The sequence below is a fragment of the Clytia hemisphaerica genome, unplaced genomic scaffold, assembly GCF_902728285.1.
Source record: "Clytia hemisphaerica strain Z4C2 unplaced genomic scaffold, Clytia hemisphaerica genome assembly, whole genome shotgun sequence".
In the NCBI taxonomy this organism is placed as follows: domain Eukaryota; kingdom Metazoa; phylum Cnidaria; class Hydrozoa; order Leptothecata; family Clytiidae; genus Clytia; species Clytia hemisphaerica.
Window position 1 is genome coordinate 176619 of NW_027103308.1, and position 22029 is coordinate 198647.

The following is a 22029-nucleotide window of genomic DNA, read 5'->3' on the forward strand; positions in this document are numbered from 1 at the left end:
GAAGCATAATTACAACTGCTCCTGATTATTTTCCCAAAATCTTTATTCTATGCAAAATTTGCGCTCATTTTGATCTAAGAGAAAATCATTTGCTTCAATTGAGAGATTATACATTAGATATCACTTTACAAAGTTGTTTACAAAGCTCCCCTCTTTGAAATTGACTTTTCCGAGAAGTTCCATTTCTTCCAAAACCAAGATGGCGTCGTATCGCGAGCGTGCAACAGAACTTTCATAACGTTTTTCAGAGTCTCAAACATTGTTATTTATATTATTTGGACACATCTTCTCATCGATGGATCTGCACAAAGAAATACTTTCGAATTAATGAAGCTCTGAGCTTCAAAGGCAAACATGGTGGACAATTTTTCACAACAAAATTCTAGGAAAGAACATAATAAACAAAATCTTGAAGATGGTCTTGAATCACAGCAGTGCAAGGTATAAATAAAACAAATGACACCTTTCCCTTTCTAGTTATAACCATAGTCAGATAGATAATCAGTTAGTCAGAGATGAGTTTGAATGAAGATATGGATAGTTAATAATAAATACAGTTAGGAACATTGGCCACAGTAAAAAAGATCATAACAACACTCATTAAAAAATGGCGTTCGTGTCTATTCACTTTTTTTTAGCCTAGAGAATGTAGCAAACATAGTAAATAAAAGCACACTGTGCTTTTAATTGGCTGAAAAAATTTTTTGCGTCGGAAAAACTTTTTCAAACTTTCAGCAAGCAAACCAGACCCCCGCGCTCGATAGGATCGATCATCGGAATGGCTCGATGACGGATCGATATGTGATCGATGGATTACTTATCGATCCGGATAGGAGATCGATAGAGGATCGATACTCAAGATTTTTTTAAGCTTATGATTAGTTATCGATCTATCATCGATCTATCATCGATCTTTATATCGACCCTATCGACTCTTTCTAAAAATCGAGCTCTAATATTAATCGATCTTTCTCGCTATCGATTACCTATCGACACCTATCGATTACCTATCGACACCTCTATCGATCCAATCAAAATATCGACCGTTTTTTATATTGATTAATAGACCTTTTCGCCTTTGCGTCCGCCATATTGAATTGTATGCAAAAATTATGGTTGCCGAATTGCCGTGGTTGGATTTAGTTGGAATGTATGCAAAACATATGCAAGTTTACACAAAGATTAAAAAGACAACAAAGCATCTTATAAATAAATATTATAATCATTAGAACAATAAAAGATGGAATTTCTTAATCCAAAAGGAAATATTTACAGAACAACAAAAGCCTTTTAGGAATTTGTTCTTAAAGACATTGCATATTCTGTTTTCATGCCATTAAGAAATTCCACGAAGACGGAGTACACACATCAAACTTTCAAAACACGCAAACTGAAAGCAGTAATTATGACGTCACACTTTATCAATGTTTTGATTTGATCATTTGGCGGCTCTATTCCCAGGAGAATAATTTGCCGTCAGCCGAATAAGGATTGTTTTTTACCTTCGCGGGTGATTTTTCAGTTTGAGATTCTGTCTAATGTTATGGTCTTTTGAAGTGCTTGTTCTAAGAGATGAGCGAATATAATTGTTTCTAGTTTTCAAGAGAAGCAAATTTAATCTTTCTTCTACAAGATTACACTTTAATATAATGCCAATTATGCATGTAAGTTTTTATTTAATACTTTCTTTTTGCATATGTTTTGCATACTTTCTAAGGGAATTTCACCACGGCAATTCGGCAACCATAATTTTTGCATACAATTCAATATGGCGGACGCAAAGGCGAAAAGGTCTATCGATCCATATCGATCTAATGGCGTCAAACCGGATTTACTTATCGGTACTTATCTGGCACCCGATGTAGAAATTTTCTTTCCCACGCTAAGAAGAAAGCTCTGGGAAAAGGTCGGGGAAACTTTCAACATCTGCTGGAAGGTTTAGATTACGGAATTTCGCCTGAGCCCTAGCTCCGAACTTAAAAAAGCGGAGGGGGCCGGCTTAAAAATGGCCGATATGGTACTCTCGGGTACCTAATATAATAAGCGCCCCCCCAACCTCGTCCCCATGACGATTTGCTTTTTATATAGGATGTAGCAAATCGCCCTGGCAAACAACATTAGTATTCCCTTTGATCTATTGTTATTCGCCGACACGGTAAATTATGACAGAGTCAGCATTTTTTTCTTGTGGGCGTCTATATGTAAATCGATGTGAAGTGCTGACTGTCTGCCTGCTAAAAAACAAAACAGTTTTCGAACTTTCAGTCAATATGTAATGAAATGTCAAAAATGTTATCTTGTTATTTTTGTACTAAAGACTGGGTAGGTCTTTTTCTTTATAATGTTTGATGTGGAAAAGCTTCCTGTTGACTATACAATTTTATTGTGTATCCACTATACAATTTTATTGTTTATCCCCTGCCCAGCATTTTCATTAAAATTGCAACTGAATTTTTGGTTGTTGTGTTGGTGTGGGACTGTACTTTTGTAAGGACATAATCCAACATGTTTGTTTTAAAATAATAAAGGGGGTTTGAAAATTTTGGCCAATCTGATATATACAAATATGGTCAGTCTGTAAAGAATAAATGTGATTTATGGTAAAAGTGTAGTTGGGTGAATTGCAGAAAAATAGTACAATGTCCTGTCCGCATCAGGCACTCATAGCTAGTACATGTAAAGTCAAGAAAATGATACTGCTGCTAAAAGCATGTGGTTCCCTATAGTTCATTGGCTTGATACAGCTAGAACATTAAAGTTGTCTCAAAAAAAGAGAAATTAAGACTTTTTGTGCCGTTGCGGACGGGACAAATTTTTGGACCGTATTAGTTTTTACCAGTTAAAAAATTAAAAATAGATTATTTAAAGGCTGACGTCAGCGAATCTCAATCCTTTTTTGCCAGGGCGATTCGAAACGACCATCAAAGTTATAAAAAAGTGAGAATCGGGCCCTGGGAACGAGGTTGCGCCCCCCCCTTAGAGCCTGAAAAATTTAATAAGCTTATTCGAGGATTTACGGGCTCGATGTATGATCGATACATGATCGATACATGATAGATGCATAATCGATTTATAATCGATGCATAATTGATTTATAATCGATGCATAATCGATTTATAATCGATGCATAATCGATGCATAATCGATTTATAATCGATGCATAATCGATTTATAATCGATGCATAATCGATTTATAATCGATGTATAATCGATTTATAATCGATTTATAATCGATTTATAATCGATGCATAATCGATTTATAATCGATGACGAATCGATTAACGATCGATGACGAATCGATTAATGATCGATGACGAATCGATATACTCGATTGAAATACTAGCTCGATAATGGATCAACGAAGGATCGATACTCAAGACTTTTTAATGGCTGAATCTTCCATCGATCTCCTATCCGGATCGATAAGTAATCCATCGATCACATATCGATCCGTCATCGAGCCGTTCCGATGATCGATCCTATCGAGCGCGGGGGTCTGGAGCAAATGATTGACCAATAGACCATTCTCAACTTCAGTTGAGCTACAATCTGACAATGTCTGTCTGTGTGTGTGTGTGTGTGTCTGTCTGTCTGTCACAAAAACTTTAGGGCAGCCTGTAGACTTCAAAAATGCTTGGATTTGGCTGAAATTTTGCACACTTGTTCCTTGGGTGAATATCTGGGGGTGTTTTTTTCTTTTTTTGAAAATTTTGATTTTTGGGGCCTGGGGACGAGTTTTTCGCCAAAACGAGGCTAAAACTTTGGGGCAGGCTGGAGACTTCAAAAATGGTCCGATTGGGCTGAAATTTGGCACACTTGTTCCTTGGGTGAATATCTGGGGGTGTTTTTTTCATTTTTCAAAATTTTTGATTTTTGGGGCCAGGGGACGAGTTTTCGCCAAAACGAGGCTAAAACTTTGGGGCAGCCTGGAGACTTCAAAAATTGTTCGATTTGGCTGAAATTTTGCACACTAGTTCCTTGGGTGAATATCTGGGGGTGTTTTTTTCATTTTTCAAAATTTTTGATTTTTGGGGTCTGGGGACGAGTTTTTCGCCAAAACGAGGCTAAAATTTTGGGGCAGCCTGGAGACTTCAAAAATTGTTCGATCTGGCTGAAATTTTGCACACTTGTTCCTTGGGTGAATATCTGGGGGTGTTTTTTTCATTTTTCAAAAATTTTGATTTTTGGGGCCTGGGGACGAGTTTTTCGCCAAAACGAGGCTAAAATTTTGGGGCAGCCTGGAGATTTCAAAAATTGTTCGATCTGGCTGAAATTTTGCACACTTGTTCCTTGGGTGAATATCTGGGGGTGTTTTTTTCATTTTTCAAAAATTTTGATTTTTGGGGCCTGGGGACGAGTTTTTCGCCAAAACGAGGCTAAAATTTTGGGGCAGCCTGGAGATTTCAAAAATTGTTCGATCTGGCTGAAATTTTGCACACTTGTTCCTTGGGTGAATATCTGGGGGTGCTTTTTGCATTTTTCAAAAATTTAGATTTTTGGGGCCTGGGGACGAGTTTTTTACCAAAACGAGGCTAAAGCTTTGAAGCAGCCTACAGCCCTCCAAAATGGTCGGATTTGGTTGAAATTTGGCACACTTGTTCATTGGGTAAATATCTGGTGGTCTACAATTGGGCCTATGAATAATTTGAAGCCACTGAAGTTGAGCCCAGTGCGTTGCGCACGTTCGACTATTTTTTAAAGAGGCAGCCATGTTGAATAATTATGTACTCCGGCATAAAAAAAATGATACAGCCATGCATAATTTTTAAAATATGCATGATACAGTAATTATGCATGGCTGTATCATTGTTTTTATGCTGGAGTACATAATTATAGACCTTTTTTCAAAGACGACCCTCGACATGGCCCGAGAATTCTCGGGCCAAAACTTTTATTGGAATGTGCATAAAGCCCGAGGATGGCCCGAGTTTTCGGGCCTCACGCGGGCTAACTTTTGAAATCATGATTTAAACCCGCGTGTAATTTCAGGACTGCATTTTTTCAATATTTTCTCTAGAAAAACTTGATTTCACTTAAATGGGCGATTCTACTCAAAGTTGTACATGTCCTTTCCGCAACAGGGTACCAAAATGCCAAATTTCAAATTGGTTTAGGAACTAATATTTTGCCCTAAAAAGTTAGTTATAGTATTGTCTTACTTGAATCTGAAGTCTGCCCCAAAGATTTCTGATAATTTTAAGTCTTTCCTTACCATTCTCGTAGAGTCATCAATTTTTGTTAAGAAATTATTGAAACCAAGTTTAGCTCATTTAAAATTTCCTGTTGAATGGGGAACATCAAGACTGGGTCAAAATAAAGACCAGCTTGGTTACCAACTTAGAACAACTGTTTTCTGCTCTTAAAACTACTTATCACTATCAAAATTTACCAAACTGTTGCGGAAAGGACATAATCTGAAATTTTAAGTATGCAACTGTTTTCAAAAACTGTCAAGAAAGCAATTATTCATGGTTTAAAGTATTTAGTATTCAATTTTACACTTTTAAAATGCTTAAAAATCATAAGTATGACTTTTTATGTATTCCTAAATAAAATAAATTAGTTCTCAAATAATGTTGCGGAAAGGACAAAAATTAGAGGGAACAGACTCTTCAAGGTTACACAGAATAAGAAGATCGTGAACGGTGTAGACTGGTTGGTCTGGATTGAATGATAAGATGTCCTTAAGAGCTTTCTTTACTGTTGCCCCAATGCCATCTGGGATACCTTTACCATGTCCACTTTCAAGCCAAATCCATTTAATATCAATTTTTATTATTCAGAATATGAATGTAATAACCAGCACATGGTTCTGTTTCTGTACTGAGATGTTGGCGAATCAGAAATAAAGTTTATTTTCTTAGCACCAGTCTTCACTAGTTCATCAAGAATTGGTGGAATGCTTGTCATGACTGCAGGAGCTTTATGGTCAGTGCAATCACTGATGGCGCAACGAGAATATCTGCTTATTTCGAACCATATGTACATTGGGTGAAGGCAAACTGTATCTTCATGATAATACGCTGACTTTTCTTCACGGCTTTGTCGCATTTTGGCATTTTCTGACCAATCGAGCTGAATGGTGATAACGTCAGACTTAGATTGGGCCTCTTCTCTTGCAAGTTTAAATGCTTTGTATTGCGAGTGAACACGAGACTTGTGGTCATGCATTATTTTCAATTCGTTTAGAAGTCTTTTTTTGAATTTGGTTTAACCTTCTTTTTTTTTTCTTCGTGGTTTCAATTTTCTGCCATTCTGAAAATGTAATAGGCGCACTGAAGTTAAGATCCTTAACTTTTCTGACAAGCTCATCAATATTGCGATAATCCATAGTGTCATTCCATCTTATGTCAGTGCGTTTTGTGAATTTGCTTAGTGCCTCAAGTTTTATTTTGGGATTCAAGCACATTACACAAAGACAGGTTCCCCAATCGTTTGGGTTAGGCTTCACCACATTGAAAGGGCAATTTTGTGAAAAATATGATAAACTGCACTCGGTGGAGTTTTCAGCCTTGAATTTCTCAAATAATGAAGAAATTGAACACAAATGATATCTGAGGGACAGGATCTTGTCGGGATCTGCAGGGTTTTTCTTCATTTTTTTGTATCCGTACACATACGTGAGACATCATCTCGTAGAAAAAACTTTCTTACTAGTTCTTGTAACTCAGTTAAAGCTTCCTTTTCTGAGTTAAATGAAACGTTCAAAAGATTTACCCCAAGCTCTTGCCTCGTTTTGGTGTTAAAGCCCAACTGGGAGACCATCATGCACCAGTTTAGATTTTACTTTCTTCTTCTGAGATGGACTTGGGCTCTACAGCTTCATTTTGGGTACTGGAGCTTGTTGAAGAAGAGGAGTGTTCATTATTTGATGAAGATGACTGTTCACCGGTGCTTGTATTATTTTTTTCATAAGATCTTCTCAAGCGTCTCATCTTATTCTTAACAATAGATTTTTGTGAAGTGGAAAAAAGTGTTATCAGTTCTGGTTTGCAACCTTTTCAACTCTTTCTGTTTTGCTCTATAGTTTTTCTTTGCCAACCCTAACCCTAACCCTAACAACCTTAAACAACTTCATTCTCGTTAGATTTTCTGTCTTAAGCTGCCTTTCTGTTTGCAGCATTCTTTCTTTTGCGATCTTGATCCTTTAACTTTCCATGTAGCCTTTAGTTCTGATAAATAATTGCTCTTTTTTCTCTTGATCTCTCTGTGCTAGTTTTACCCATTTTACTATTATATCTAATCTAAAGAAAAAGATACACTTTTAAATATGAAACAATTTGTGTTAGGCTAAAACCTTTAGAAAATGAACTATCATCACAACATCAAATTTCATATTTGATTGTTTACAAAAAGTTATCTCTGCACGCCAAACGTTTTCCATTCAAAATTGAATGTTTACAAATCAGAAAGCAATGCAATGTCTTCATGAAAAGTTAAAAATTAAAAGAATAACATTGGAAGGACTAAAAGTAGTCCAAAAAACCTAAATACATCGAAAAAACATACCAAACTAACTCAGAAATTCAGTTTTAAAAAAGTGTTGCGGAAAGGACATTAGTGTTGCGGAAAGGACATCATGTTTGAACCTTGATTACTTGTGGACAACAACACAAACATTCAGAAACCAAACTTATAAAAATAATTTCTTTATAAGAATGCTAGCAAACTGAATAAAGAATTCAAGCCCCGACACCCCATGGAAAAAAAATTGTTTACAAATGTTTAGCGTTGCGGAAAGGACAGATTTTGGGACCATGGCTTATTGACATCCAAAGATGTATGAATTCTAGATCAAGTACAGCATCCTTTTAAAATTAAAAAAGATTCTGTCAATGCTAGATAGAAGAGCTTTTAAAAAAAACCTGTTTTGGGTGGAATAGCAACAGTAGAAACAATTTTCTGACTCAAACAACAAAAGTGTTGCGGAAAGGACAAAATTTGGAGCCATAAATGAAACCTGAAGTATAATACCATATGATTTTATTAGAAGCAAAGAAGGAAAAAAAATCATATAAAAATTTACCCTCCCCATACCTTTAGAGTATGAAATCAAGTCACTGTAATGATAGAACCCTTTATAAATGGTACATTTCAGGCTCAGTTCAAAGGGCACTTTTTTGAAAAAATGCCAAAAATTGGCTTTTTTCAACTTTGGACTCAAATTTTTGAAAATGACGGTCCAGGTGCCAACTAAAACTGAATTTCCCATGGGGGCACATGTAAAGTAGAAGCTTTAAGCCAATAAAACCCCTGCCAGATCGTCTCCTTGAATAGCTATATCAAAAACTGTTGCGGAAAGGACAATGTACAAATTTGAGTAGAATCGCCCAAATATTTGCTATTAAACTGGTCCTGGTTTTAAACTTTGAAGCATGGTCCACGAGGAGTTTGTTAAATTTATTTAGCAAGATGAACTGGATGAAACGCGACGAAATAAATTAAAATTAACATTTTCACACATTTTCAACGTCATTTTCACGTTTTAATTTCATTATGACTGGACAAGCTGGATTAATCAATGGAATCATCTGACACAGGCACAAAGGTATAGGTTGAACAGTTTACGTCTTAAGTCAAAGCCCGAACGTGGCCCGAATGATTCGGGTCAAGTTCGGGCCAAAAGAATTGATAGGGTCTCTCGGCCCGAACATGGCCCGAAGAGGCCCGAGAATTCTCGGGCCATGTTGAGGGTCGTTTTCAAAGAGGCCACCCTGCTGAATAATTATGTAGTCCAGCAGAAAAACAATGAACCATGCATAATTATTACAATATGCATGATACAGTAATTATGCATGGCTCTATCATTGTTTCTATGGCTGGACTACATAAATATTTCTTTCAAAGATCTTTCAAATTCAGTATGTGAATAGAGCAGTAAAAAATACAACTTTTCTATTTTTCCTATTTTTTGCAAAAGTGCTAGGAATGAAAATAAAGGGATAATGATAATTGAATACTATCCATTGATTTACCGCGGCACTATCGTAAAGCTAGAATCGCTTCCCCTACTCTTCGCTTGAGAAAATGATTGACAGATTGAAGTTTTTCATCCCCTTTCAATTTGAAAGAGTTTATTATTTTCTTTTAGGCAAATAATTTTTTTCAATAAATACATTTATTGGTTTACGGTAAAGATACTTTGATCCTTCCCTTAATGTTAGGGACTTTCCACATGGAATTTCCCTATCCACAAAAAACAAACTAAATTATATTAACTCTTTGTGTACACAATGGATTTTCTTCGTTTTTTTCTTTCTTTTGTAATCACTTTTATTTAAAGTCTTTTATATGTGATTGTTAAAATTAAAGAGTAGATATGAAAATAGGCATACCAGAAAACTTGGATGAGGGAACCTAAGGGTGAGCCCTAAATGGGAACCTATGCCAGTCTTACATATACACATTTATCAGTCTTTGTGTGTGCATTTTTATGTTTCAGTTTATTTTAAGTGTTTTTTATCCATAGACTCTATCTATAACGACACGTTGCACTTTATTCTTTTGTCTTTAAATCTAAAAAATCGATACTTTAGGAAATTTCATAATATTTTATTTATTATTTCCTCCGGTTTCAGATTTTTAAAAAGAAAATAAAAAAAATTTAAAACATCAATTTTTTTTTAATTTTTTTTCATCCTCCTGTCCAAAACTTCTCCTTGTAATGTCCATAAACCAGAAAATAAAAAAGTAATTGCCTTACAAGAAAAAAAGTAAAAGATCAAATTTAGTAATTTATTTTTATGCGCTGTGATCCTCATAGTCAGTTATGAGGCCTATGCCTTTTTTTTGGGTAGGTTTAGTCTCTCCTCTCTCCCCTTTTTTAAACCCATTAAAATGATTAAAATAAATGAAACCCATATCTATCTTTAGAAACATCTTATTTGGAACCTATTTTTTTATTGTTTTGGTACAGATCTATATTTTTCATTACAGTAGCTCATTCAATTAAGTGGAGTGCTGGTTTAGAAGCACCATTTCCTTTTTTGGTATTTCTTTTATCCTATTTTGCTAATAGTGATTCCATCATTTGTAAAATTGTAGTTCATTTTTTAATTTTCCAAAATGTGAAATTTTTCATCATCTTTTCATTTAAAAAGAGCTGTGATTTAGATATTTTCAGTAATTTAATTAACTTTGATCATTGATAAATTTTTCAACTTTAGCTGATTGAAAGTGCCAGTTGAGACAAAATTTGCTCAGCTTTTTGAAAAATCACACTCTTTTTGAGTGTCTTTTGAAAAGTTTTATATAATTCTAGGGCAATTACTTTTTTATTTTCTGGTTTACGGACATTCAAAGATGATCTTTTGGACCGGAGGATGGAAAAAAAATAAAAATAAAATTGCTCTTTTCAAACTTTAATGTTGGAGAAAATTAAAAAAATATGTTTTGAGAAGACTTACATCTATACTTTAAAGAACGTTATTAGTAGTAAGACCTGGACACACTGACCCTCCCTTTTACTTGCCCTTCTTGCTTTTATAAATGTAATTTTCTATAAAGTTTCCTTTTTATGGCTGTCCAGTACAAGGTCGGAAGATCATAAATAAATAAAATATTTGTAAAGTCCAATTTTATTTTTATTTTATTTTGCAAAAAAAACGTCGGCGATTCCGTAAACCAGAAAATAAAAAAGTAATTGCCTAGTGGAGTTTTTTATCATTTGCAGCAGTTTTTACATCATTTTATGTAGTTTTTTTTTCAATATGCTAAGCTTTTGGGGGCTTTGCCCCCTGAACTTGCCCTGGACTCACAGGGGGGGTGGGCTCAAGGCCCCCAGCCTCTGTTATCCAACCTTCAGCTGGATATCGCGGCCTATACCTTTGTTAAAAACTCAATTTGAAAGTATAAAGAAGTGCTTGGTGCTTGGAAAAACCCCTGGCTAAAAGTAGAGGTCGATATAGACCTGTGAAATATAATTCTATGAATAAAAGGGGATGAAAAATCGCCTGATAGGCCTAACATTTTTCTTACAACCAATTTCTTATCTTTGATTATATAAATTTTAAATTTTTATTTTTTAGAATGTAACATTTGGTAACTTTTCAACTGTAGACGCAAGTGAATATTTTTCTTACAATGGTGTAAAAGCTACTGGAGTTGAGGTATCTTCTTTTCTTTTTTTGATTATTTCAAAGTGATCCCTCTTGAAAACTAAAGAACGCCCAAAGCTATATTCATAGACTGTGAACCTTGCTGTAAAATCCAATAGTCTGTGCACCCCCTGTTGAGGATATCGGATATCCAGGGATTTAACAATTTTTGTTCAAAAGTGGAGTAGAGTGGAGTGGAGGGGGTTAAATATCTACAATGGAGCGGATATCCAGGGGGGTAAAGTGTCTTTTCAAATAAAAAATACAATATCCAGGGGTAAGCATCTCAATAAGAGAGGATATCCAGGGAGTTAAGCATATCTTTAAGAGTGGATAACCAGTCTTTACTAATAAAGTAGGATATCCAGGGGGTTCGATACTTCGAAAAATCAATATCCTCAACAGTGGGGGTATTTTTTCTGGAAAAGCCCAATAATTGCTCAAAACAAATTAACAACATTACAGGTGGGAGGCAATACCCCACCAACCTCAGAAGACCTCAGTGGTATTTTAGTATACATGTATTAAAACCTTTTTGGACATTTTGGGAACCACAAGAGGACTTTTAACTTCTTATCCAATGAGTTATCTCTGTAAAAGTTTTTTTGTACATAAAGAATTTCCGACCTAGGTCTTTAAAGACCTAGATCAAAGGACGATGACATAAAGAAATAAAAATTTTTTTCTTCAATCTGTCTGAAATGTTTGCATAATTTTATACCTTTTATTTTATATAGTTTCTTTGTGATACATTCAATGCCACAAAATGCTGGGTGGAAGAAGGTAACTATTAATATTTTCGTCAGAGTTTGGGTGTGTTTTCCTAGTTGGTTTTATATTTGAGAGACGTATCAGGGAGTTGTAATTCCATAACTTTGATAAAGTAAAATTATATTTGGATTTTTTTTAGCTACAGTATCACTTCTTTATACAGTTTATTGTATTCAAAATTAATTTTCTTTTCTATTCCCTTGTAGGAAGCAAACACACTTTCAGTTATATGGAGCAGATTGATTTGAAAGAAAAATCTTTAGAAACACAATCCGTACCTGCTTCACAAGACACAAAAATAAAGACAGCGACTCAGCAACCACAACCTCTCATAGAAGAGAAAAAACCATCCTCTTGGGCATCCCTTTTCAGCGGATCAGCACCAAAAACAAACTCCAATGTTGCTTCTACCGGAAATGGAAAAACTGATGCACCTGGTATCTTATCCATCCAAGAGGAACAAGCAAAAGAAAATACAGCTAAAAAGAATGACCAATCTGTTTCACTTATCTCAATGGCTAATGATGACAGAGCGTTAAAACTTGCAGGTTCGTTATTAATAATCCTTAAGTTATCCTGTTATTAATCCAGATTGATTGAAGCAATTTAAATATGTAGAGTATAGGTTTGTCTAAGTCCATTTTGAGTTGCAATGGTTGCCATTACTAAATTTGGACCTTTTGTAAATTCCAAGAGAGATGTATTTTCCTATACTGGCTTTTCCTGTCTCGGGTGCCTAATAAATGGGGGATGCTTGGAAAAACCTTCAAATTTAAAAAACAAGGGGAACTTATTGCATGGGGTGGAAATTGTACCTCTAACTACCCCAAAAATAATGCAATTATAGACTTCGGTCGGGCTATTAAGAGTACAATCAGGTACAATAGGTGACTCTTATTTTGACAGTTGAAAGCACTTTCGAAAATTAATAATGGCGGGTCATATAAGAAGGTCCAGAGGAGGTGGAAAGTGCACTTGAAAAGATGTATGTTTGGCAATACAGTATTGAACATTTTTTTTTTTTTAACTTTTTAGAAAGTATCGCTGAGTTTTCTCCAAATTTCAAACGTCATCAACTTCAACTGCGTGGTTTGGTAAATCGTGGTAACTGGTGTTATATCAATACAACGCTTCAAGCCTTACTTGGCATTCCTGCTATCACTCACTTTTATAAATTTCTCAAAATATTCATGAATACAAACGCACATTCCACTTCGACACCTCTCACAGATAGCATGTAAGTTTTTCTTGCATTCGATTTGTCTTCATTTAAAAGTTAAAAGTTATACTTCTGCATAAAATTTTAAATCATAAAATTTATTTTCTCTTTCTACCAAATGATTAATTGGTCTGATGAGATATAAACTTGCAAGTGTGCATTTATGGCTTTAGGTGAAATTAGAAATAACAGAAAGCCGTTTTATTCAACTTATCAGTTTCACCGGCATACTTGTTCAATATTGAAAAAGGCTGCAACCCAGCCAAAGTTGCAGCCTTTTTCAATATTGAACAAGTATGCCGATGAAACTGATAAGTTTAAAAGATTACCAAAGTTTACAAGATATTATGAACGATCTGAAGATTGTCACGAAAATGGCATGAAACTGCCAGTAGCAGAATAAAAAAGTGACTGACAAGATATTATGAATAATCTCTGGAATGAAATTTTTTTTATCATTTTTAGGATCACCTTTTTTCAATGAGTTCGAACCAATCAACCCAAAGATATCTCTTGATAAGCAATCTGACGATTTAAGGGCTGGTACCGCATTTGAACCGAAATGTGTTTACGATGTTCTCCTGGTTCTGAAGACTACTCTTTCTGAGAAGGTAAAGAAAAGTATCCAAAAGCTCCAAAAGTATCATTTTGTACAGATTCAACTCAGTTAGAAATTTAAAAGGACTCAATATTAGTATCAATCATAGTATTTATCAATATCAATATTTTTGCGTTGAACTTTGAGAGTTTGAAGAAAGCTAATTTGTTATTTCCTCATCAAAAATCTAATCCAATGATAATCATCTCCTACTCACTTAATGATAGTATAACATGCTCTGAAAAAAACATTAGTTTTTAGGCAGCTTAAAATTATATCCCTGGGGGATTTCACAGACGAACAGATAAAAAATAGAATAAAGGAAAAGTGAAGCATTATGAAAATACCTAAGTTGTGACTTATACTGAAAATAAAGAAAATGAGCTTTGATTACTCAGGCAAATTGTTTCTTTATAGGGTCGACAAGAGGATGCAGAAGAGTTTTTATCATTCTTATTGAATGGTATTCACGACGAGTTAGTGGACCTGAAGAAACTCATCACTAACCGAGAGGATACCTCCAACCAAATACTCAATGGTGGTACTGCACACCATTCTGATAACGAGGCTGAAAAGCCTGTAGACGAGGACCAAGAAGAGTCCTGGGAACAAGTTGGAAAGAAAAATAAATCTTCAACTTTAAGAAAGGTGGATAGCTTCTTATAGATTTTATGTTGATGATTTGATATTGATATTGATACTTCAAGCGGTCTTAAATTTTGATAGATTTGATACCTCAAATTTTGATAGATTTGATACCTCAAATTTTGATAGATTTGATACCTCAAATTTTGATAGATTTGATACCTCAAATTTTGATACCTTTGATACCTCAAATTTTGAATTTAAATTTACTTCGATAACCAGTTTCTTGTTATTTCGTGACTTAAATACAAATATGATTTGTCTTAAAGAGAGCCAATACATTGGTATATAGCTACATGTCGAGTGAATATGTATATTACTATTATCACTGCATTTCGATCTTTTTTCAGGCTGTTATAGAGGAGTCTTTAATCAAACACGTTTTTGGCGGTGTGCTTCGTTCCTCCGTCCACCAAAAGGGCAAGAAAGAATCCACTACACTACAACCCTTCTTCACCCTGCAACTTGATATACAAGTAAGAGTGTTTTACGGTCAAGATGGTTAAAAAATAGCCAAGACATCTGGATATGGACCCGCGAAAACAATCATCAAGACTGTCTAAAAGTCCTAGATTACTAGACTAATCCACGTTAAAAGATTGACTCTTTCTGTCTATAAGATATTGTATACATATTTCATGCACAAATTACTCAAAATTTTAGAACCGATAAGAGATACATACTCAAAAACAAGCAGATTCTGATACTGCTCGAAACTCTGATACTTTGGAAGTGCTTGGGATTTGAACACAGTCCATTGCGGAGCAAGGACGCTATGTTATAGTGGTCATTAACCTTAGTTGCTGCACAGGCGACTGAGGTTCGATTCCCACTCGCAGCGGTTCACTTGGCAAGTGAATAAACCTTCGCCCGGGTCAACCCATGCCATGTGAGGGGAATTGGGTAGTCAGTTCAAGTTGCTGACGGGGCGCTAATTGAAAGCGTCTATAGTTGCGAAAATGGGCCTCTAAGTCTCCTGTGACTCAATCAAATAGAAATAGAAACAGAAACAGTCTGTGATCGAAACCTTCACACTACCAATCGGTTTAGAATGTTTTGTAACCAGGTCAGATCATCACATTCGCCAAATCCCTTTTGTGCAGAGCGTGGTGTGTTTAGAATGGATGACCTGTTATGAGGTTAGACTAATAATGCATCGATATTTTACTCATATTTAGGGTGACAAAATTTGGTCATTAAAAGACGCCCTGGAGGCTTACTTTGTTAAAGAAAATTTACAAGGCTTTACTTGTACAACGACCAATACTGAGGTATAGACATTCTATCCTTTTGTAAACACTTTTGATATTTCATGCTTGTTTGGTCACTTCTACACAATGTCATGGTGCAAACTTCTATTGTCTCAGTCCGGTTCATTGGAATGGCATTTCGACCAAAAACTTAGCGAAAAACTCTACTTTTGAACACTGAACTTATCAAAATGTCCGATAGCATTCCTGTGTTTGCTTTGAAATTATTTGTACCGCATTTGTTCCGCATCATAAAGGACTTTATTTATTTATCAATTGAATGTCATGGGACTGCTTAACCCCCAAAACGCTTAGCATCATTTGGAGATTTTTTCAATACAGTCAACTAACCCTTCTTCGAAGGGATTCTTCTAACCTCTATCTATTATTCGAATTTTCGTCTGTGATTCGAACTAAAATATTGCTAGCCCCCCTTCAGCTTGAAAGTCGTAAACAAAACTCACCGTTATCCGAATCTTTCTATAATTCAAAGGAAATTCTTAGTCCCTTAAAAATTTCTCAAGTCTACCTCTGTTCCATATGTTTTCATATTTTTTCATGTATACTTTTCTAAAATATCTTTACAACGCAGGTGGAGGCATCTCGACGCACGTCATTAGAGGAGCTACCGCTGATCTTGATTTTCCATTTGAAATATTTCGTATTCGATCGACAAGGTGGTTGTCAGAAGCTTCACAAGCCTCTCGATATCCCTGTGCAGTTGGAAATTTCTAAAGGTATCAAAACTTTTTTCAAATCATCGTTCTCAGGGACTCCCATTCTCTGATCATATCCCTACCTAAAGCATCTAAAGCAGAGGTGACACCAATAACGAGCTTGACTTCATTAACATTTTGTGATTTCAGGGTCTAAATCTTACAAATTCTCCATAATATTTCTTTCGTTCTTTTCTAAATTTCATATTATTAAATATCTTTCCAAAATTACCCTACAATCTACCTAACGAATAATCAAACGGATATAGTTTAAAAAGTGCGTGCTATTCAGCCAAAAAAGTAACACTGCTCGAAATTTTTCAATTTTCCGTCAGTCTTTCCCGTGTATTCCGTCTGATGATTATAAATCAATAGTTCTTGTAGCTTTTGTTCGCTCAAGAATCGATGTTTGCTTTTCTTGGCTTGTCCGACAAAAAAGTTAGCTACGTGTTGCGCTGCTCGGACAGCCTTTGTTGTGTGCGGAATGTTTCTCTTTTCTTTGTTTTGGAACTCGAAAACGCTCTTCTCTGGATGCCACTGTACACCATAGAATGGATAATTCCTGGCTAGAGTTGAGAAAAATACATTAAAGTAAATACCTTACTATGAGAAAAAGATTTCCGAGGATGTTGGATGGGACTAAAATTGTAAGGGTGTGTAAAGTTTGTCCCAGCGGGGACGTGACACGGATGTACCAAATCGTACCATTTTGATTATAACAGCTGATACAAAACAAAGCTCTTTTCGGGCAGCATTTGCTGTCGTGTACAACGTACAAACTTGATAATGATTTAAACGTGAAGAAGTTTATATTTTCCTTAGGAAATTGTTCGCGATAAAAATCAATGGAAAGTTTTCCTCTTTCGGCGGTTGTTGTAATATGAAATCTCTAATTCAAAAACAAAGATAAGTATATACCTTCCACAGTGGAGAGAAAAGTTCTGCCATTGGAATCCGTATTTGTTGAAAGCAAGTCGAAAAATTCGTTCAAATATGCATGTTCCTCATAATCTTCAATCGACACACCGAAAGTGTGGCTGTTGTATGTGATTTCTTCCATTACCAGAGCTGTCAGAATGTCTTCCGGACAATCCCTAAACATCCGGCTTTCTTTCAGGTCCTTCCGGAAATCCAAAGGCAAGGCAACATCTTTTGTTTCATATTCGTTGCTTAGAATTTTCGGATTTTTACCGGCTTGAATAACACACATCGTCTCCAACCCAAGACAGATTCCCAAGATCGGGAAATGATCGCCGCGATCATTCGCCATCTTTGCGTTATTCCAAAATCGTATCGCGTGTCGATAATAACCAGGGCTTTCTTCATCCCAACCCATACTGCCACCCGGGAATAAGACCCCATTTACACTATCAAATATTTGATCGACATGTTCATCAGATGTTCCAACGGGGACTGGCGCTACCTGTGCTCCGCTCGCTTCGACAAATTTGACATAGGACGCAGCGATGTACGAACGTTTGCTTCCCTCTGTGCGATCTGGTTGTGCTAATATAGCAATAACTGGCCTGTCGTTTGTTGAATCCAAATCTAAAAAAAATACAAAGTTGCTTTTAGACGAAAAACAAGTCTGTTTAGACCTTGAAGGGTAAAATTTAAAAAGAATGATAAATATGAAAACAACGGCCGTCTTTCCTTCTAATTGCTAAGTTCATTATAACCAGTTTTAATCTGAACATAACCTACTTCTATAAACCATTAGCGGCGCGGTCGGCTCTTTAGGGGGGCTGGTAATGAATTTACAAGGAATATTTGTTCTCGGCGCACGGCATTTTTAGGCTACAATACAAATAAATCAAACAAAGCAACTTCCTGCCAATATTCTAGAGGCCTTTTCCAAAGTCTCCGCGGTAGAGTGCAAACTTCTTTTAGCATTTGAATAACTTTAATATATTGACGTTTTCTTACATTTTTCACAAGAGCGTTCCTACACCTGTGCTTTCAACACCACCGTCGAGAAAAAATTTCCTTTTATTTTCGTTACCAGTCCCCTCAAAAGCATTAGTGTTGAAAGGTGAATTGACACTCTCAAAGTGATCCTTCCAGTGTTTTTGAATTGAAAAATGAGCCTTTCCTTAGCTCATGCATTTTAGCACTCACCATTTTCATAATTTTCCCTCTGATTGTGTGTTGGTTTGGTTTTGCTCATCTTCAGTGTAAACTATTGAATTGTTGTAGCTTTCTTGGCTTCTCGCATGTTCTTCATGAAAAAACTTACTGTTTTGCAAAATTTTCAGTTCTGTCAGAATGAAATCTCTATGTGACCCTAATTCTCTCTTATACCGCGATTAATATTTATCATATTCCGTTTGAAAACATAAATATTGTAAATTTCTCTCCATTGATGATATTGTTCTATTCAATCTGCATCAACTATACCGGGTCGCAGTCATGGCGAGATATGATTTATTTAGTTTATTCAAGGATATCTAATTAAAAGTGTTGTCAAAAAAATAGCCAGGCATCCATCGTTTCATCTTACCTGTCGTCTACGTTAGTTTACAGTTTATGTTCTTTTATTTATAAGCATATTTTTTGGAAAACAGGCTCTATTTATGCTTCAGCTATGTATTGGAATCAAGCTTAAATTATGCTCGTTAAATGCTTATAAATTAAATGCATATAAATAGAAAAGAAAAATGAACCTTCCCGAGTACACAACCCATGACCAATGACCAAAGCTCTCTGATACCCTAATGATATGCTTATTTATTCACCAATTCTACGTCTCGGTATGCTTATAAACGTTGTGCTTATAAAGAACATGTAGCCTGAGCGGCAATCATATGATCCGCTCTCTTCAAATGCTCACAGGGAACCTTAAATCAGTTAAATTACCCGATTTCGAGTTCCAGAGAGTTAGTCATTGATAGGGTTTATAAGGACACGAAATTGCATCTCAGTTACATTAAGAGTGTCCTACAGAATATAGGTACCTTATACAACGCAAGCTTTAAACTCTACCCCTTTCTGACCAAAGGAAGTAACCCACATTTTTAGAAATTTTTAACCTTTTTGGAAAAATGGACTGTTTAGGTCAAAAATTTACTTTTTTAGCTTAGAAAAAAATGTCTGCCAATCTTGAAAAGAAAAAACTGAAGAAAGAAGTAGCGAGCCCCCCCCCCCAAGCGGTTTTCGCGATGACGTAATGGGGACTTTTTTGCAGCGTGATTACGTGATTTGGAAATTTTTTCTTCGTGATTGCGAGATGAGAGGTCAAAACGTGATCGTGATTTGAAGTATTTTTGAGCCGTGATACGTGATTTGAGCTTTATCAAAGGGATGCGTGATCGTCCATTTTTTTTGCTGATTTGCGTGATCGTGATTGAAGACAAAAGATTTATCTTGATCAGAGTTACTACTTTCTGACAAAAATTGAAATTTTTGACCACCCCATCCCCTACTAAAACTTTAGATATTAGCAGTAATTTTTTTATTCATGTTACTCAAAAAGCTTATCAGATATGGCTGAAAAGACTGGCTCTACTGTATCAAATCTCATTTGAATTTATACTTTCAAAAATACAAACTTGTTTCCATTTTCTATCTTCAGATATCCTTTCTGTCAACGCCAAGAGTAAAATACCTTCAGCTGCTAGAAATTATAAGTTATGTTCAGGTGAGTCTCGAATGATTTTTGAAAGTCGTGAATAAACCTCTAGTGCAATAAGGTCCTACCAACAAGACTTGAAGTGTCGTCAAACTTACCTTTTTATAGCGTTTATATTCTATTTAACTTGCTTTTTTTTTAATTTATACGGTGACAAAATTAGGTAGAGATCTCAACAGATCTCAAAACAATCACTGCATATTGACATGAGAAAATAATCCTAATACTGAAAGATGTAATTAAAAAAATAACTTAATTTATTCCGTCTCTTTTAGTTGTTTATCATCATGGCAAACATGCAGCGGGCGGCCATTATACCGCATGCGTTCACCATGGCAACCCGTTTGGTTGGGTCCACTTCGACGACAACCAAATCAAATCGGTCAACGTTCAGCAGGTGTTGAAACATCAACAAGGCTGTGTTCCATATCTTTTATTTTATGAACGAACGCAGGCTAGGTGATACGAAATTTCTCATTTTTGTTGGCCCGACGCACTTTTATTATAGGCTTAAAGCTCATATAATGGTTTTATTAACCTTTTGACTCTGTGGAGAGTTAGTAAGTGGATAGGCATGACTTTTGTTGACACCACCACCACCTGTGTGTGGCTTTTGGTGAAAACTGAAGCTGAACCAGACTAAAATATTATAATGAAATGAAATGGTGACATTAACTGATAGAATCGCGAACTACCAAAAACGGGGGAAAAATCAATAAAATAAGTTATTTCTCTACATTATTTTATACAAGATGGAGATCAACAAGACTATCACGGTCTCCAGGAAACGAAAATTTTATAAAAGATTATATTATATTGCATGCGGTCAGCGCATCAAAATATTAAATAGAAATCCTGATTTTAGTAGAAGGCTTTTCACTTTAAAAAATGTAAAACACGTTCTTCTATAGTAAGTTTTTATCAATAATAATTTGGATACACATTGGAAAGCATAGGAAATGAAAATATCAAATGAAATACGAAAATTGATTTTATATCTTTTCAATACTCCGCGAAATATTTCTAAACAAAACTCAAAATATGTCAAATAAATACTTTTTGAATGGTTACTTGCATCAAAGAGGCGCAAATAATGTGTATATCAACAACCAACATGTATGATTTGACAGTGAAAGTAAAAAAATCGTGAAAATATTGACACCAAATAGTGCCACCCGCGAAATTAAGTCTCCGCGAAACTTTTGAATTTCGCGGATAGGCCCAACCGCGAAATTTAATCCCCGCGAAAGTTTATCCCACTAAAGTATGTGAAAAAGCTATAAAGGTAAGTAGACGGTTGGAAAGATAGTTGATTTGGTCAGCATACAGTTTAGGTCTAGCTCTTGGGTAATTAGCTTTTGCTGTAAGCGGTCACTATTCACCTACAACCAGACTTGAGCAAATAAAACGTTTACAAAAACTTCTAAGACAAAAAATAGGCACAACACGATCCGCACCTTTCTTGTCTTGTGCTTTACATTACGTCAATTATCTGATCAATTTTATTGCGTGCATCCCTGAAATTGATTTTGATATAGGGAATGCGTATCGTGTATAAAGTGCAAATGCACAAATTTAGATAAGACTGATATGACCCTCCTTTGTTCTAGTTTAGACGGCCGACTTTATGACCTGCCTTTTCTGATTGTTAGAGTAGGCAAAAAGGGGACAGACAGTCGGGAGTTAAAATCTTTGCTTGAAAAAGATTGAAAGAAGTCATTGCATCGACGTCAAAAGAGGGCAACGCATTGACTTTAGACAGCCAACTTTCTGCCAGCTTTTATCCACAATTAGAATAGGCAGGGCGAAAAGTGGACCGTCTAAACTAGAGCTTTGAGTAAAGACACACAGAAAGCGTAACGTTCACTCGGCCTGTTCGGTAAAGTAGATCTCACACAAAGAGATTACCCACGAATAGCTCTTGGACGGGAATCTTGTACACGATAAACTTTCCCCTATATCTAAACATATCCGAGAGGGTCCTTGCCCCGTCATTGCAGCCTACTGGTCGAATTCTAAATCCAACATTTTTAGTTTAAGACCATGAAATCGATGTTAGCGTTTCATGTCGCTCCGGTATGATGTTTTCCACGGAAAGGAAGTGTT

The 22029-nt window shown here is 35.7% G+C and overlaps 2 protein-coding genes across 2 annotated transcripts; one reads left to right on the forward strand and one right to left on the reverse strand.

Annotated features, from left to right (window-relative positions):
* The first annotated feature begins 115 nt into the window (after window positions 1-115).
* Window positions 116-20909, forward strand: LOC136812608 (ubiquitin carboxyl-terminal hydrolase 10-like). The gene is made up of 12 exons (XM_067069140.1): window positions 116-441; window positions 11028-11108; window positions 11834-11879; window positions 12074-12415; window positions 12903-13100; window positions 13552-13697; window positions 14102-14332; window positions 14680-14805; window positions 15508-15600; window positions 16172-16316; window positions 19867-19932; window positions 20199-20909. Exons 1-12 carry the CDS (start codon window positions 355-357, stop codon window positions 20384-20386), a joined length of 1749 nt encoding a protein of 582 aa, XP_066925241.1. The 5' UTR covers window positions 116-354; the 3' UTR covers window positions 20387-20909.
* Window positions 16449-18612, reverse strand: LOC136812533 (gamma-glutamyl hydrolase-like). The gene is made up of 3 exons (XM_067069063.1): window positions 18414-18612; window positions 17214-17843; window positions 16449-16861 (listed from the first exon to the last, which is right to left on the reverse strand). Exons 1-3 carry the CDS (start codon window positions 18460-18462, stop codon window positions 16584-16586), a joined length of 957 nt encoding a protein of 318 aa, XP_066925164.1. The 5' UTR covers window positions 18463-18612; the 3' UTR covers window positions 16449-16583.
* Window positions 20910-22029: the final 1120 nt, after the last annotated feature.